The sequence below is a fragment of the Schistocerca piceifrons genome, chromosome 1 (assembly GCF_021461385.2).
Source record: "Schistocerca piceifrons isolate TAMUIC-IGC-003096 chromosome 1, iqSchPice1.1, whole genome shotgun sequence".
In the NCBI taxonomy this organism is placed as follows: Eukaryota; Metazoa; Arthropoda; class Insecta; order Orthoptera; family Acrididae; genus Schistocerca; species Schistocerca piceifrons.
The window spans coordinates 637,766,802-637,786,606 of record NC_060138.1 but is presented as its reverse complement, the minus strand read 5'-3'; the positions used below and the strand labels follow the sequence as shown (position 1 = coordinate 637,786,606).

Here is a 19,805-nt window from a genome sequence, read left to right as displayed (position 1 = left end):
AGCCTGAAGTCCATAAAGAGGCTACAGAATGGTTACCTACTGGTCGAAACTAACAGGGCAAAACAGATGGAACTATTTACGAAGACCAAAAAGTTGGGTAAATATGATGTAACTGTTGAACTGCATAACTCCCTGAACTCTAGCAAGCATGTGGTCATATGCTGTGACTTATGGATATCGACTTAGCGGAACTTAAACAGGAATGTGCATTACAGGGGATAGTGGAAATATGGCAAAGGATGTGTAGGAATAATGGAGAAATTAAGAAGACCACCTACATTGTGACCTTTAATTCTCCAACTTTGGGTTAGGCCTTATGTACCTAACCCTATGCAGTGCTAAAAATACCAACAGTTTGGTCACACAGTGTTGAGGTGTGGGGCGGTGAAGCGACCTGTGGTAAATATGGAAAGGCAGTCCATGAAGCTGGGATTGACCTTTCATCTTCAGCAGTCTGCATTAACTGCTCTGGGAGCCATCTAGTCTGGAGTTGAAACTGCCCTGTTTTTGCAGAGGAACGAAAAATTCAGAACTAAATGTCACCAAGCAGATCCCTTATACTGAGGGAATACAAGGTAACAAAACATCGCATCTTTACCACTTCTTATGCTTCCATGGTGCAGAAACCTGTTTCTAAGGTTGACACCTCGATGCTGATGTCATCCAGCGTGCAACTATCCACCACCAGCACCTGTACTAGGATGTGTGCATGCCCAGGCAAAATGCATAAGGATAAAGAAATCCAAGCAGCCGCCACAGAAAAGACCAACGACAGTTCAGTAGTGAGTGTCAAGAAGGCACACAACAAGCAGAGTGCCTCTCAACGCCCCCTTTCCCCTTCATCCTCAAAGAGACAGGGTTCAGGGAAAGGTTCACAATGTTTGGGTCAAAAGCTGTTGTGAGTGCCATCAGGTGCCATTCTTTCATGTCTGACTGATGAGGAGGGCATCATGGAATTAGATGCCTTGGATTCAGGCAGCCCCTCACTCTAAAAGTGCTTCACCTCCGCTGTGCAAAGATAGGGGTAAATTAAAACCACATCGATGAAATGGCTCCCATCCTACAGCGGAATTGTCAGGGGTTCAGGACGCATGTGGAGGAACTTCATCTCTTATCTTAGGATAGACCACTATGTCTGTGTCTCCAGGAGACTCATTTCCATCAATCGTGCACTCCTGAGCTACAAGACTATGTACTCCACAATAAGGACGACCTGAATGGAAAGAGACCTAGAGGAGGTGTAGGTATTTTCATCAGTACTGGCTACAACTCCTTGCCTCTCTCACTTGTGACAATTTTACAAGCAGTTCCACAGTCCATGGAACAACAGAAGAGGCAACCTGTCCCTTGGTCGAATGCCAAATGCCGCTCTGCAGTCAGGACCAGGCATGCGGCTCTGCATAGGTTCAAGTGTCAGCCAACTGCAGAGAATCTTGCAGCGTTTTGGGTGGCAAGGGCAAAGTGTCACCGACTTATTTGAGAGAGCAAGAAGAGGTCATGACAACAGTTCCTGAACACCATTGATCATTCCACTAAAAGTTCTGTTGTGTGAGAGACCGTCAGGAGAATTTCTGGGAAAGGAGGTAGGTGCCCCATGGTTGCTGTAATGGGGAATGGCACACTCCAAACCAATCCACAAGACATTGCCCAGACTATAGCGGCATATTTTGACACAGTTACTGCAACAGCCAGTCATGATCCAAGTTTCCAGCACAATAGAGCAGTTGCTGATAGGTGTAGTTTGGACTTCTGGTCCACCTATGCTGAAGATTACAACTGCCCATTTTCCATGTGGGAGCTGAATTCTGCATTGTCTGCAGCTCGTGACGCATTCCCTGGTCACAACAGGATACATTACAGTATGCTGCGGCACCTCACAATGCGAAACAAAGATATCCTTCTCGCACTTTTTAATGCCATTTGGACGCGAGGTCACTTTCCCAACTCGTGGTGTGAGGCAGTTTTAATTCCTCTTTTAAAACCTGGGCAAGTCTGCACATGCCCACGTAGTTATCGTAGTGTTGCCCTCACTACCTGCATGAGAAGGCCCTGAGGCAGATGTTCAATTGCCGCCTTGTCTGGATCTTAGAATCCAGGCATTTCCCTAGTCACTTTCATTGTGGGTTCAGGATGTATCGCTTCTCCTTTGATAACCTTTCCCTCCTGGAGGCAGCTATACAACAGGCTTTCCTATGCTGGCATCAACTTCTATGAATATTTTTTGACATCGAGAAGGCCTACAACATTACTTGGAGGCATCTTACCCTGGAGGAGCTTCACAAATGGAATTTTCATGGTTGTCTTCCCATTTTTATGGAGTGCTTCCTCTCACCACGATATTTTAGATACAGAGTCAGTGACGTCTTGTTTGATCGCTTTGAGCAGGAGAATGGTGTGTAGTTTTAAGTGTGACTGTCTTTGCCATAGCTATTAATAGCATTAAGTCCATAGAGAAAAGTCCTGTCCAGTGTTCCTTGTTTCTGGATGACTTCTCTGCATTGTGCTCTTCTTCAAGCCTCGCAACAACAATACTTCAGTTGCAACTAAATCCACAATGTTTTGGATGAATGGGCGCAGAAGAGTGGTTTTAAGTTTTCCACCAGGAAGTCCATGTGTGTTCTTTTTAACTGTTCTCAGTCCAATTTAAACTTTCCTGGGTTGAGGATGAGGGACACTGCCCTGACTTTTAAAGACACAGTGAGGTTTCTGGGCATCATATTTGACTCTAAGCTTACAAGGTTACCACATCTTAAGGACTTGTCTGCTCCGATTTTACATGGCATTTGTGCGATCTCAACTCAATTATGGGTGCATGGTGTATGGGCCTGTGAGACCCCCTCTTATTTAAAGATGTTGGACATGGTGCACCATGAAGGGATTCATTGGCCACTGGGGCATTCAGAACAAGCCCCATACCACGCCTCTGTGCAGTGGCTGGTGAACCACCACTTCACGTCAGGTGATGGCTACTTATGGTGCGCCAGGCACATAAAACACTGTCGACTCCATACACACCCACCTACCATGCTGTTGCTCAGCCTCCACTGGAAAGCTTTTTCGTAACTAGCAACAGGCAACGAGGCCCTGTTGGATTCGTGCACAGGTTTGCCTTCTAGAGATGGGTTTGGCTGGTCTTCATGTTTTACATCACAGTGGGAGCAGATTTCCACCTTGGCTTCTCAGGACTTATCTTAGACTTGACAAATTTTAAGAAAGATCATACATCACATTTTACATTTCAATCTCTGTTTTTTTAACAATTTAGATATGCATCACAGTTTCACAATAGTGTGCACTGATGGTTCCAAGGAAGGGAATTCCTTTGGCGACCGTGTCACCAGGATTCGCCTTCCTGATGAGTATACCATTTTCTCAGCAGAGCTCCATGTGATCTTGAAAGCACTGGAGCAGATGCGTCATATTCGGTGCAAACAGTTTCTCATTTGCTCAGATTCCCTTAGTGCTTGACAATCGTTAAAGAACCTGTGCCCAGCTGAGCAATTGGTCCAGCTGATATATGAGCAACTCTACTTGCTCCAATGACAGGATAAGCAGATGTTATTCTGCTGGGTGCCAGGTCATGTAGGGGTATGGGGAAATGAACACACTGATTGGGGTGCCAAGGAGGCCTGCAGAGGACAGGATGTGGCACAGTGTCCTGTCGTTTCTGCACTGCACAGGAAGTGCATGCAGTTGTGGGATGAGGAATGGCTGGCGGTGACAGCCAGTAAGCTGCGGTTGGCGATGTGAACAACTTGGCCATTGCGTTCCTCGTGGCAGTTGCTCAGGCGGGATGAAGTGGTCCCCATGCATCTTAGAATTGGGCACTGCTCTCTCACATACAGCTTTTTACTATGGTGAGAGAATTCCCGTTTTGTGATGCTTGTGGCATGCACATCTCCATCTGCCATATTTTAATGGAGTGCATTTTATACTGTGATGCAAGGGCAGAACCAAATATTGGTGGGGACCTATCCTCTATTTTAGCTGATGATTTGTGTCTGGACTCTGGATAAACTTTTAGGAACTTTTAGGCTGGAGGTTTTATTGTGTTGCAGAGCTGCTGGCTTCTCCCTCTTTTTTTATTTTTATTTTTTTTTTTTTTACAGCTAGCCACGGCTGTCTGCTACATTGTTTTAGCTCCTTACACCACTTTCTTCCTGTGTCATTAGTACGTTACTACTGATACAATACTTCATTCTGTGGTTCTGTGTGGGTACACTCTTAGTTTTCCAGCTTTTGTACCTATGTTTTACATGCTGCTTTATCTTCCTGTTCTGTATATGTTACTGACACTCGTCTCAATCTGTTTTCGTGTGGGCGCTAAAGACCTTGCAGTTGTGTGCCCATACAAACATGTCCATGTCAAATAAAACTGCAGAGGAAGTAATTATTTCCCCCAATGATGTTCCCCATAAGTATAACAAAAGCTATTTTTCTGGCCGATTGAAATAGAAAAGGTGGAAACTCCTTGAAGCAATTTTGTACATAGCTAGAGACTACACCGAGAACAATTGGTTTCCTACGGCCAGTAATAAAATTAAAAGGTAATTTGCATTGTCCGTAATAATGGCACTAGTGAAAAAACAAGAATTCAACTGAACTGATTGAAGAGGCTGTTACAGAAATGCTCATATTTAGAAAAACAATGTCGCTAAAAAGATATCTTCAAATTAAAAAGTATTTGCACTTTGCAAATCATGATCTGGTTGCAGAGAGAGAGAGAGAAAGACCTATGAATAAGTATTTGAATCAAAAATTTAAAGAAGTGTATACAATGTATACAATGAAACAGGACAGTACTATTGATGAAATGCTCATGAAATTTAAGAAATGCGTATCTTACAAACAGTTCAATCCATCAGAAAGGGCAGTATTTTGTATTAAATTTTACAAGTTATGAGAGTCAGATTCAGGTTATTGCTATGACTTTGTAATATATGCGAGCCATGATAAGTTTGAAGTTAGCACCTCTGAAAGTGTTGTAAAGGAGCTATCACACTTGACGTTACACAGAGATCACACTGTATACCTAGGTAATTTGTATTCTTTACCAAAATTATTTATGTCACTATCACACTATTATAAAACAAATGCCATTGGAACAGTAAGTGAGAATAGAAACAATATGCCATAAGATTTCTATAAAGTAAAATTAAAGAAGGGAATATAGAATGAATGGCTGTAATTGAATACTCATTATAAAATGAAAGATAAAGAAGAGGTTCATCTTGTGACAATAAAACATGAAACAATAGGAATAACACAAGGATCCCATTGTACTTCGAAACCAAGTTACTTTATTGAGCATAACAAGAAATGATTGGAATTGATTGGCAATGCCAAATATCAACCTACTTCCCAATCATGAGAAAGTACATGAAAGGATATTCAAAAATTTTCTTTTATATGTTTGATATTGATCTTTTCATTTCATGCATTTTGTGCAACAAAGTAAATAATGGAAAAAGCAAGAGTTATGTTGATTATAGGATTGAAATGGTCAAATCATTACTGGGGAATATACCAGAAGCAGACAATAAGGGATGAGGATGAATACCATATGGAGATGTACCAGAGAGACCACACGCGACTCACAGGCACCATTTTCCTAAGCATATTGACACAATTACATCATCAAGGCCATTAAGACTCTGTAAAGTTTGCATAAAAAATAGAAACATAGTGGGGGTGCAAGAGATGCAAAGTTCGATATGTGTGAATTGTGAATGTATTTAGGAGTGGAGGTAAAATGTATTTATTTATATTATATTGTATAGACTGATAATAAATTTTTGTGGTACTTCTAACATAGCTTCTGGCAAGCCTTTTGGGATGTGAGGTCGTGGTCCAAGAAACTCTTTTGTTCCTGACATTTCATCCAGGATTGCACTTGACATCCTCAGAGGGGCTCATATGTTGAGTCTTACTGACTGACTGGTCGGACGTCTGAGAGCGCCATATATACATTAGGAAAGGGGGCTTGGTTGAAGTAACACATGGTGAGCAGAGATAATCCTTGTCAAAGATAAAACATAACTATCGATTGTCATCTTGTCAAAGATAAAATTGTCTAGCGATTCTGCAGAGCTACTGTCCATATGTCGCTAAGTTTCCTTGTCTCTTATTTCCTTTTAAAATTATCCTGATACTTATAAATTTCGGTGGCTTCTCTAAATAGGTGTGGATAATAATTTGATGTTGTAGATAAAATTTCCATTCCAGGAAACTTCACTTTGTGATTTACTGACTGAAGAGCATGCTCTGAAACAACTGATTTCTCTATTTTACTTAGTCGGCAAAGACTTTTGTGCTTTTATATGCATGTATTTACGCTCCTCTTGATAGTTCCAATATAAACTTTACCACACGTACACAGAATTTTATATACGCCACATTTATTCAGAGCAGGGCTCATCCTTTACAGATTGGAGTTCTTGACTTATCTTATTTGTTGGTCTAAAGACCATTCTGATGTCATCCTTCTGTAAAATCTTACTGATCTGATCTGTTACTTTTTTAATAAAAGGGAGAGAAACTGTGTTTTTCCGTCGTTGTGGTTCAACCTTGTCCTGTGGTCTTATGTTTCTTGGTTGCAAAATTCTTTTTATTTCTTTCTGTGAGTAGGCATTTTTCTTGAAGACCTGCCTCAGATGTTTTATTCGAGCATCCAAGTGTTCCGATGTGCATATCCATTCGGCTCTATCGACAAGACTTTTAATGTCACGTCTCTTTCGTTGTGGATGGTGATTGGAGTTTTTATGCCAGTATCTGTCGGTATGTGCTACTTTCTGAAAAACTTTATGTTCCAAACTTCCATCGGACCATCTCATAACTGAAATATTGAAGAAAGATATTCTGTTATCATTTTCCATTTCCATGGTGAACTGGATTTTTGGATTAATTTTATTTGCCCTTTCTACCATGGGACCAAACCACAAATGTCACCTACAAACCGATACCAGTGAAATGGTTTCTTATTTGCTTTGTCCAGAGCCAATTGTTCAAATTTCTCCCTATAGAAATTAGTGATCGCAGGACCTAATGGGTTACCCATTGCTACACCATAAAGTTGTTCATAAAATTCGTCATCCCACTGGAACTGACTGAAAGTAAGGCAATGTCTAAAAAGAGCAATCAGATCTCCTGGAAAATTATCCATTATGAAAATCATAACTTCATTAATTGGAATCATAGTGAATAATGACACTATGTCAAAACTTACAAGAATATCTTCAGGAGCCAGAATTAGCCCTTAAAGTTTCTTAACAAAAAGATGAGTCTTTTATATATGAGTCAGTTTTACCGATACATGGTTGTAAAGAAGTTGCCAGATATCTTGCTATTTCGTACATGGTAGAATTGATGGCACTAACTATGGGTCTCAAAGAAAAATCTACTTTATGAATTTTGTGGACACCATACAGTCTGCGACACACAGCTTCAATCTTTGACAAAGCTCTTTTATCTTCTTTTTGAACCGAGGTAGATGACTTAATTAGATTACTTGTTTTCCTCAGTACACTGGCTGTGGGGTCCTTTGTAAGTTTTTTTTTTTGTATTGTCCTGAGGTTACAAAGTCCAAACTCCTCTGTATTCATAATAACAGTAGCAGTCCCTTTATCAGCAGGAAGATCCACTATCTTTTCATCTGCATTTAAATCTCCGAGAGCCTTCTCTCGCATTTTGTTAAATTACTTTCCAAAGGTTTACTGTGGCATAAGACCCTGGTGGTTTTGATTCGAATTTCATTTGCAGTTTCCTTTGGGAGATTTCATACACCTGCTTCTGTATTCATTGTAAAATCTTCAACTGGTACTCTCATAGGTATTATAGCATAGTTTCCTCCTTTTGCAAGGACGGAAATCTCATCTTAAGATAACAGTATCAGACATCATCGTATTGCTTGTAGCTGCTACATTAGTTTCTAACTTCCCAAACTTTTTCTTGCGTCTACTAGTAGTCATTTCCACCATAGCTTCCATAGATGTAAACATTAGGTAATCTATTTTATTCCACAGATCTATCTGTATCTTACTAGCAAGGAATAAATGGAGTTTCAGTAAGTTACGGTCAACAGAATCCATTGCTTGTCTTGTGTAATGTATCCTTCCTTGGAGTAGTGCTTTTTCTGTACAATCAAAAATCTGATGCACCCGAGCTGTCCGGAACATCCTCTTCAGCTTTAAAAAGTTCAGTATAGAAGACAAGTCTCTGCAACGTAACAAGAAGGTCCAGCGCAGTCCTGGACGAAACGTCAGAAACAGAAGAGTTTCTTGGACCATGACCTCACGTGCCGAAAGGCTTACCAGCAGCTATGTCATCCAGTTGTGAAAGCCTTCATTCTATGATTTCTAACACACTTATTACATGAAGTTGCAATTAATATCCCAGAAAATTAAACCAGTTGGATCTTACCCATGTACATACCTCATGTAAGTCATGCACAAATGGTACAACATTGGACTGATATGCTGAACTATGGAATGGCTCAGAAGTCAGGTGATAGTGTCTATATTTTGATCCCAGGCAATTGGAACTAAAATCATTTTACAGAAAATAAAGGAAAGGCAACCACTCACCTATAGTGGAGTGCTGTGTGGAACATTGAAACATGTAAGAGGAAACACTATTCACACTAAGTTTTGAGTGCTTGCTGTTTTTCAAGTAAAATTACACACGTTAACACAGACACCCAAATGCACATTCCTCTGGCTACTGCAGGCTAGTGTGGGCATTTCCTGTTGAGTGTTTCTGTGCTCCACTCATCGGTCCACTGTAGGCGAGTGGCTGCATTTCGTTTATTTTATCTTATGTATGGCACCATCCAGGAATCCCCATTATTGTTTATGATTCTATGTACTTTTCAATCTGTATGACGAGTGAGTGAGTGAGTGAGTGAGTGAGAGAGAGAGAGAGAGAGAGAGAGAGAGAGAGAGAGAGAGAGATTGATTAGCTAATTTATCAATACATATACCTCTCGCCATTCTACCACAATCCCCTCCCACCTGCCCCATGCCATTTGACTTAGCTTTCTTTGTATTCTCCCCTACACTTCACCATCTGGCAAACGTCTCTCTTAACTCTGACCTGTTATCCCTGCTTGTCCCACATTTCCTATTGCTTGTATGACTGTTTCAGTTTCCTTCTCTAGCTTCTTGTGAACAACATAAAGAATGATAATTGAAACATTATTACAGAATGTAGTTATGTGTTCATTTGAGCAAGAAGACTTGGGCAGTTGACATGTGTGATCTCAGTTGTTGGTAATTTCACTGAAAAGTTGATTGTAGAATACACTGGTGATGTTGAATGACCTGATTTCATATTTGTAAAGTCTAATTCCAAATGACAAATAAAATAAAATAAAACTTTGCCTTGGAACACAAAAATAAAATACTATCAAACAGTGGTAAGGCCTGAAACAACATATGCGGCAGAAACACTTAAATTAACAAGATTTGTGGATCTTGAAAAACTGGAAAAAATTGAAAGAAGAATTCTAAGGATAATACTGGGACCAAGAACTAATAGTGATATTGGATACAAATTAAGATCAAACAGAGAGCTCTGTTTGAAAGTGATAGAGCTAACCGATCTAGTGAGGAAAATAAGACTAGTTTTAAGACCACACATACCGATTGGAAAATACCAGACTAACCAAGCAGATCTTCAACTTAATAAACAGCTACAAATCCAAACCCACATGGTTCACTGAAATTGACAAATATATGAAAAACACAGGAATTAAAATGGATGTAATAGATAACAGAATACTTTTTAGAGGATCAACACAAAAAGCAGGATTTCAGGAAAGAAAAGAGGTCTGCAAAAGGAAGAAAGTGAACCTAGGATGTAAAGGAACAGCATTCTCTATGGATGAAGGGTGTCTGGGAGCAACAAAAATCAAACACACAGAAGCAGAACCAAAGTTGATTTATTGTATCCACTAAAAGGTTTATTTGAATAAATAATAATAAATAAAATCAATTTTTTTAACTACTGAATTTGTGAGAAACTCAATGTTACATTTACAGGGGAGCAGTCACTGTGGGAGGTTCGCAGTCTCAGCAGTTTACGTTCTCTTGTGGAAAAGAAAGATTCTCGTTCTCAGCTGAAAGCAGTGCCTCGTATGGGACAACCACACTTCATTGTACTGTGGAAGACAATGTACGGTTTGTTTGAAGCACAGCCAGAGGACCAGGAGGTATTTCACTGTATTGCAAGTGTAGGTAAGCAAAATGACATTTTACAAACATTCTAAAATATTTATCATACCTGAACATTTATTGACTCTTGCTCTTAGTAGTGGTAGTTACTTGTGCTTGCTGTTGTGTGCTCTGTATTATGGCATTATATTACCTCTCCCACGTAAATAAAGAAAATTTCTAACTACTCACAGTTAGTAGCACAATATGACTTCTAGAGAGAATTCTCTATGGCATATGAAGACTAAAAGCAGTTTGAATAGTGATTGACAGGTGTGTCAAATAGATGTTATGAGTGAGAAGTTTGTGACCATTTGTAAAATATAGTGGCCACTTTCAGATTTTTTTCTTTGTCGAGATCTAGCATAAAAACAGAAGGTCTTACAAGGGAAGCAAAGGAGAAAGAGAAATTTAATCTGTAAACTCATAAATTGTTGTTGTAATGTTGTAACACCCTCCCCCCACCAAAGAAAAAACAATAAGAAAAAAAATTGTGTGCGCTTCATCATAACTACAAAATGTGGTGCAATTGCAGGGTGTTGTGGCAAAAGATTGAAACAGTACTTTTGGAATTGAACTCATTTGTTGAAGATGATAATCAGTTGAATATGCTCATGTTCACATATTCGATTTAATAACTTTGAGTTTGGACTGAATTTTCACAGAACAAAGTAAATTTTGGCTTACCTCAAACACTCAGCTTTTGTTAACATGATGTGAACCAACACTCCCATGAACTAATCTTGCACTGAACTCACACTGACACTGCTTTTGCATGTGCAGCCACTGGAGTATATGTTATTTTTATTAATTAAAAGCAGTGTGAATATTGGCAACAGTAGTACTTCAGCTTAGTTGTAATTACAAACATTGATTACAGAGTAATGAAATGCACCCTGGCATAGTTAAAGAAAAATATAAATCCCAATTTTCTAGTCAGAATTCAGTAATATACATTCCATCAGCTTCAAATTTACATAATAACCATCAGAATATATCAGATTTTACTTAAACACATAATTACTTTATCTATAATTTTACTAAAGTTTATATGTGAACATAACACCATATTGAGTTGTGTCTTGAGTTCAGTTCTGTTTGGAATTATGAAACGACAAGGAATATAACAGTGCTCATATCATAGAAACAGTTGTTCTATGAAGTTAAGTAATAAATATGTTAATTATACCTGCACTTAATATATTGAATCAGTAGCTACAGTGAGTGGAAAGTTGAAGTTACAATAATAGAAAATCTAGGATGGAATGTAACATAAGGTTTTATGTATGTAGTAAAAGTTAGATCAGCTTGTTTACGAAAATCAAGTCTCCAGATGCTATTCGTGGAAATTCACATTGGAGTGCATCCACCCTTCACCTTAATGATGGGATGAACTCTGCTGGGGACACTTTCAGTGAGGGGTTTGAATGTTAGTGAAGGAATGGCAGCCCATTCTTCCTTGAGAGCCAAAACCAGAGAAAGTAGTTGTGATATTGGGTCTAGAGCGAAGTCAGAATTCTACCTCATCCCAAAGGTGTTCCATTGGGTTCAGTTTTGAACTAGCAGTCCGTTTCATGAATGAATGTTACTGTCCACAAACCATCGCCTTTCGGGTGGTGGTTTATGACTGGATGGATTGTTATGCTGATACAATCGGTCACCATCACTGAACTTTTCCTTTACCGTATGCAGTACGCAATACTATAAAATGTGTTCGTATCCTTCTGTATTTAGCATTTTCTTAACCACAATATGTGTACCACACCCTAACAACAGAAAACACTCCCATACCATGATACAGCCTCCTCCATACTTCATTTTTGCCGCTACACAAGATAGCAGGTAACATTCTCCAGGCAGTTGCCAAACTCATACTCTCTCATCAATGTGGTGCAGGATATAGTGTGATTCATCACTCCAGTCTCTCATTTCCAGTCATCCATTGTCCAGTGGCATTGCACTTTACACCACTTCAAGCATCACTTAACACTGACAATAAAAATAAGTGGTTCATTAGGGCCTTGTAAACCATTGTATGCCATTATTTTCAACTCCTGATGCATAGCCACTGTGCTGACAGCACTTTGGGACTCAAGATCTTTACTGATCATTTAATTCATTCCAACTTGCAGATCTCTTACTAGAGAAAGCAGTAGAAATGCAGAGCTGTGATTACCTTAGACTTTCACCAACACTAGATATATTCCATTATTTTCTGGTGAAAGATACATCTCCTTTCATGCTACTTATTGTGTTAATCCTGATGATTTGAATATCTTCCAGAACATTTAGAAGATACATTTTTTCTTTTCTTAGTATATTTAGCACATCTGCCAATGTTCTTATTATTTTAAATGAAATTTGTAGTAGCAGATCATCTCTTATTGCAGTTTATTGAATTGTGGAAAACACTGTATTCATGAAATCCACTGAGGCAGCACAGTGCACACTGGACTCTGATTTGGAAGGACACTATTCATATCGACATTTGACTGTCCAAATTAAAGTTTTCTTTGGTTAGCTAAATTGCTGAAGGCAAGTACTGAGATGATCCCTATGAAAATGATGTGGCTAATTTTCTTTTCCAGTCCATGCTTGTGCTCGGTCTCATTGCTAATGGGACATTAGACCCACATCTTCTTTCCATTTTGCAGTGGGTTCATTTAGTACATGGCTCTGCTATATGTCACTTGCTGTAACCACAATTGTGTAATTGAGTCTAACATTAGGCACATTGCTAAGGATGCTGCTCACACTAGCATGAAGATCATGTCACTCTTTGAGTGATACAATAAGCCCTGGATAAAACATTTGGTCGAATGTGTTGATACAAATGTAGTAAAATTTCTGAGGGGAGATGAATGTTCACACATGGGTATGATTTATATATTGCCCATCACTTGGTCAAATCATAGACATCATGTTTTACATCTGAATGATTCCATCAATAGGCAACATTCATCCCATCTTCATCATTTTCAGTATGTTTGCTAGACATTTTTAAGGCAAATGCATATAAAAGACAGAGATACATCATAAATATAGTTAAAAAAAAAAAAAAAAAAAAACCTTCTAACAGAACAAAATACAGTAGGTTGGAATGGACCAAGGACATTAAAGAAAATGCATTTAGTGTCTTACATCAAAACATCGTAAGCCTCATTATTAAAAGGGAAGAACTTCTTATATCATTACAGCAAAATGAAAGAATAGGTGGAATTTCAGCAGATTTGTTATGCATATCAAAACATCACATGGAAACAACTGAAATTCAACAGGTACATCTTGATGTGTTGTTGTTGTTGTTGTTGTTGTTGTTGTTGTCTTCAGCCCTGAGACTGGTTTGATGCAGCTCTCCATGCTACACTATCCTGTGCAAGCTTCTTCATCTCCCAGTACCTACTGCAACCTACATCCTTCTGAATCTGCTTAGTGTATTCATCTCTTGGTCTCCCTCTACAATTTTTACCCTCCACGCTGCCCTCGAATGCTAAATTTGTGATCCCTTGATGCCTCAGAACATGTCCTACCAACCGTTCCCTTCTTCTTGTCAAGTTGTGCCACAAACTTCTCTTCTCCACAATTCTGTTCAATACCTTCTCATTAGTTATGTGATCTACCCATCTAATCTTCAGCATTCTTCTGTAGCACCACATTTTGAAAGCTTCTATTCTCTTCTTGTCCAAACTATTTATCGTCCATGTTTCACTTCCATACATGGCTACACTGCATACAAATACTTTCAGAAACGACTTCCTGACACTTAAATCTTTGCTCGATGTTAACAAATTTCTCTTCTTCAGAAACATTTTCCTTGCCATTGTCAGTCTACATTTTATATCCTCTCTACTTCAACCATCATCAGTTATTTTGCTCCCCAAATAGCAAAACTCCTTTACCACTTCAAGCGTCTCATTTCCTAATCTAATTTCCTCAGCATCACCCGACTTAATTCGACTACATTCCATTATCCTTGTTTTGCTTTTGTTGATGTTCATCTTATATCCTCCTTTCAAGACACTGTCCATTCTGTTCAACTGCTCTTCCAAGTCCTTTGCTGTCTCTGACAGAATTACAATGTCATTGGCGAACCTCAAAGTTTTAATTTCTTCTCCATGGATTTTAATACCTACTCCGAATTTTTCTTTTGTTTCCTTTACTGCTTGCTCAATATACAGATTGAATAACATCGGGGACAGGCTACAACCCTGTCTCACTCCCTTCCCAACTGCTGCTTCCCTTTCATGCCCCTCGACTCTTTTAACTGCCATCTGCTTTCTGTACAAATTGTAAATAGCCTTTCGCTCCCTGTATTTTACCCCTGCCATCTGTAGAATTTGAAAGAGAGTATTCCAGTCGACATTGTCGAAAGCTTTCTCTAAGTCTACAAATGCTAGAAATGTAGGTTTGCCTTTCCTTAATCTATTTTCTAAGATAAGTCTTAGTGTCAGTATTGCCTCACGTGTTCCAAAATTTCTGCGAAATCCAAACTGATCTTCCCTGAGGTCGGCTTCTACCAGTTTTTCCATTCGTCTGTAAAGAATTCGCATTAGTATTTTGCAGCTGTGACTTATTAAACTGATAGTTTGGTAATTTTCACATCTGTCAACACCTGCTTTCTTTGGAATTGGAATTATTATATTCTTCTTGAAGTCTGAGGATATTTCGCCTGTCTCATACATCTTGCTCACCAGATGGTAGAGTTTTGTCAGGACTGGCTCTCCCAAGGCCGTCAGTATTCTAATGGAATGTTGTCTACTCCCGGGGCCTTGTTTCGATTCAGGTCTTTCAGTGCTCTGTCAAATTCTTCATGCAGAATCATATCTCCCATTTCATCTTCATCTACATCCTATTCCATTTCCAAAATATTGTCCTCAAGTACATCACCCTTGTATAGACACACTATATACTCCTTCCACCTTTCTGCTTTCCCTTCTTTGCTTAGAACTGGGTTTCCATCTGAGCTCTTGATATTCATACAAGTGGTTCTCTTTTCTCCAAAGGTCTCTTTAATTTTCCTGTAGGCAGTATCTATCTTACCCCTAGTGAGATAAGCCTCTACATCCTTACATTTGTCCTCTATCCATCACTGCTTAGCCATTTTGCACTTCCTGTCGATCTCATTTTTGAGACGTTTGTATTCCATTTTGCCTACTTCATTTACTGCATTTTTCATCAATTAAATTCAATACTTCTTCTGTTACCCAAGGATTTCTACTAGCTCTCGTCTTTTTACCTACTTGATCCTCTGCTGCCTTCACTACTTCATCCCTCAGAGCTACCCATTCTTCTTCTACTGTATTTCTTTCCCCCATTCCTGTCAATTGTTCCCTTATGCTCTCCCTGAAACTCTCTACAACCTCTGGTTCTTTCAGTTTATCCAGGTCCCATCTCCTTAAATTCCCACCTTTTTGCAGTTTCTTCAGGTTTAATCTACAGTTCATAACCAATACATTGTGGTCAGAGTCCACATGTGCCTCTGGAAATGTTTTACAATTTAAAACCTGGTTCCTAAATCTGTGTCTTACCATTATATAATCTATTTGATACCTTCTAGTATTTCCAGGATTCCTCCATGTATACAACCTTCTTTTAAGATTCTTGAACCAAGTGTTAGCTATGATTAAGTTATGCTCTGTGCAAAATTCTACCAGGCGGCTTCCTCTTTCAATTCTCTCCCTCAATCCATATTCACCCACTATGTTTCCTTCTCTCCCTTTTCCTACTCTCGAATTCCAGTCACCCATGACTATTAAATTTTCGTCTCCCTTCACTACCTGAATAATTTCTTTTATCTCATCATACATTTCCTCAATTTCTTCATCATCTGCAGAGCCAGTTGGCATATAAACTTGAACTACCATAGTAGGCATGGTCTCCGTGTCTATCTTGGCCACAATAATGCGTTCACTGTGCTGTTTGTAGTAGCTTACTTGCACTCCTATTTCTTTATTCATTATTAAATCTACTCCTGCATTACCCCTATTTGATTTTGTGTTTATAACCCTGTATTCACCTGACCAAAAGTCTTGTTCCTCCTGCCACCGAACTTCACTAATTCCCACTATATCTAACTTTAACCTATCCATTTCCCTTTTTTAATTTTCTAACCTACCTGCCTGATTAAGGGATCTGACATTCCACGCTCCAATCCATAGAACGCCAGTTTTCTTTCTCCTGATAATGACGTCCTCCTGAGTAGTCCCCGCCCGGAGATCCGAATGGGGGACTATTTTACCTCCGGAATATTTTACCCAAGAGGGTAAAAACAGTAAAGCTGCATGCCCTCGGGATAAATTACGGCTGTAGTTTCCCCTTGCTTTCAGCCGTTCACAGTACTAGCACAGCAAGGCTGTTTTGGTTAGTGTTACAAGGCCAGATCAGTCAATCATCCAGACTGCTGCCCCTGCAATTACTGAAAAGGTTGCTGCCCATCTGCAGGAACCACACATTTGTCTGGCCTCTCAACAGCTACCCCTCCATTGTGGTTGCACCTACGGTACAGCCATCTGTATCACTGAGGCATGCAAGCCTCCCCACCAGCGTCAAAGTCCATGGTTCATGGGGGTAGAAGAAAGGGAGACAGGCTGTAAAAGCAGAAAATGGAGTTATATCCCAAGCCCTCCAGGTTAATGAATATGGTATCAAACAGCCCTTTGAATGCTGTCCTACAATAGTGTATCAGGAAATATACAAGCTTGTAGTAATGGCAGTTTACAGGTCATCAATGGGAATATTTTAAGTTTTATCACATTAGTGTCATACCTCTTGTCAGGATGGAGTCTTACTTTTGTAACAGAAAGCAGAGGGTCTGATTAACAGACTGACACAGCCATGAAAGTAACCTCACTATGGGGGAACATAATATGTGGATTCTTACAAGAATTGATACTGGACCCACACGTTTTTACAGACATAAATTCTCTTCCAAAGACTTCAAAGGGTAGTTCAAATATTTTAATTTTTGCTAATGAAACAAGCAGAATCCAGACTCGACCTTAGCATTCACATGGTAGTTCATTAGGCATAGAAGTTGGTCATAGCTAACAGTTTGTCTTAATCTTACAAAGACTGATATTATGTAGTTTCAAACAAGCAGCAATGCTTGCATCAGAAGTAGACATTAATAGTCACACACTATTTATTGTTTATATGGGATAAAGAGTAAGTTTAAGATTTCCTGTTCTTTTGTTAATACACCCTGACTTGTTTCACATCCCTGACTTGTGGCTGTTCTTGGTAGGATTGGTGGGACATTATAATTGATTGAACAAATTAATGGTAAATGAGAAACTATCACACTGATAGTCATTAAACTCCACTGGCAGATGGTACAAGAAAGACATGGTGCATCACATTATGATTTACTGTTAAATTTCTGGGACAGTATATTCCTAAATGAGACAAAAAGTATCTTACTTTCTCCTATGTGAAAATCATGAAAATTCAATGAAAATAAAATCAAAGAGATTTGAGCGTACACTGAGGCTTACCAAAAGCTGTTTTTCCTGTACATCATTTGCAGATGAAATAGGAAAGGGGGAGAAAGTGACAGTGGTACACGAATTACCTTCTGCCACACACTGTAAGGTGGCTTGCAGAGTATATAGATGTAGAACTGGATTTTCCTCTTAGGCTTCATGGTTGGTAACTTTATGCACTATCTTTATGTTGATTTAAATAAAATAAGTTAAATTTATAGTGTCTGACATAGAAAATCCACACTACATATCTTGCTAGAAAACAGAAAATGTGAATTGAGCTGAATAGCTTCATTTATAATCCCCTCTTACATTGTGCATATGAATGCTGACACACAGTATTAAAAACAGTTAATATGCTTGAACTAATGTACCTCAAGAATTTGATATCTGAGGAATTATTCTTTGTGATTTTTGTGGCTGAGGTCTAAGTTACTGCATCTATGAGGGTCATTCGGAAGTAATGAATTCTTTTTACAGAAATTTTTATTTGGCATAATTAAACAAAACTGTATTTTACATACAGTTTGATACACAACTTACTTTTCTACATGGTCACTGTTCAAATTTAGGCCTTGTTGTACTGTTTTACCAGCTTTTCTATGCCTTCTGCATCTCAGTTGTCACCAACTCGTTGAACCACTGATCAACTGTTTCTATAAGTTCATCACAACTTCCGTAGCTTCTTCCACTCAAAAAGTCTTTCAATTTGAGGGATAAATGATGATCATTTGGTGCTAAGTCCAGACTCTTAAGGCGAATGTTGAAACATTTTCCACTGAAATAGGTGAACCAAGTCCTATGTCCCTCCTGCCCCATGCAGATGTGCATTATCATGAAGGGCAATGACTCCACTGGTTATCATCCTATGCTGTTTATTTTTAATGGCGTGGCCAAGCTGTTGAAGGGTCTGACAGTAGGCCACTGCACTTATGGTGACAATATGATTCAAAAAGTCATCACAATCATTTTCATAGTGACTAAAAAATTTCAGTGCAGCTGCCATTTATTTAGTTGTGTGTTCATCTTACAAAATTTGAGGAACCCACCTAGCTCACACTTTTTTTATAGCCCAGATGTGCATTAACAATCTTGTACAACACAGTTCTTGAAATGTCTGGAAAGAATGAGTGTAGCCCACTAACTGTGAAAGACATTTCTTCTTTGATTTTTGTTTCAGTCTTTGCTTTGAGTCCGTCAGTCATCACTGAGGGCCAGCCGAAGTGATCTTCTTCGTGAATATTCTTCCATCTGTCATTAAACATGATACACCACTTCTAAACTGATTGTTCATTCAATGTATTACCATAAACCTCAGTTACTTGCCTATAAATTTCAATGAGTTGGACTTCTTGCACATTCAGAAAACAGATAGCACTGTGCATCTCTCACTTGGTGAGGTTGTCAGTTTTGTTACTGAGCGAGATGACACAGTGGTTAGCGTGCTGGATTCACAGTCGGGAGGATGACAGTTCGAACCTGCATCCGCCCATCCTAATTCAGGTTTTCCATGGTTTCCCTAAATCACTTTAAGTAAATGCCAGGATTTTTCCTATGAAAGGGCACGGATGACTTCCTTCTCCATCCTTCCCTAATCTGATGGGACTGATGACCTCACTGTTTGGTACCCTCCCCCAAATCAGTCAACCAACCAATCACTTTTAAAATTCCACACTGAGAAGTATAAAATCTTATTGTATCATAACAGCCCCCAAACTGAGGTAGATGAGTATAAAGATCAGTGGTCGGCCAGTGATGGTGGTGGGGAGACATGGTCACAAGTCAAAACAAATCATTCTTTACTTTCCGAGTGATACTCGTGTAACGAAATGTATTAATTTTAGTGGAGTGCTAAGTGAATTTATTTTATATTCCTATGAGTAAAATTTATTGTCCCATTGACAAAAATTTAATGTCCCATTGACATTCAAAATACTAGAAACTGGGAATTAGATCACTTTTAAGGAGAGGGGAATTATTATCTTGAGATTTTCTTTTAAGAAATAATTATGATGTAACAATATCGTCTTGTATTGCTTACCACATCAATCCACAGGTAGTTTACAGTATTTTGAAAATCATAATATCTTCTTACATTTTCTGGTGTAGTGCATTT

General features: G+C 39.0%; 1 protein-coding gene across 2 annotated transcripts in view; it reads left to right on the top strand.

Moving 5' to 3' along the window:
- Window positions 1-19,805, top strand: part of LOC124805065 (TBC1 domain family member 9) — a 170,275-nt gene that overhangs the window by 135,713 nt on the left and 14,757 nt on the right. For both annotated transcript variants that reach the window (XM_047265501.1, XM_047265493.1), the window contains exon 20: window positions 10,038-10,232. In XM_047265501.1, the coding sequence (XP_047121457.1) occupies window positions 10,038-10,232 (195 nt within the window). The remainder of the gene's footprint in view (window positions 1-10,037; window positions 10,233-19,805) is intronic.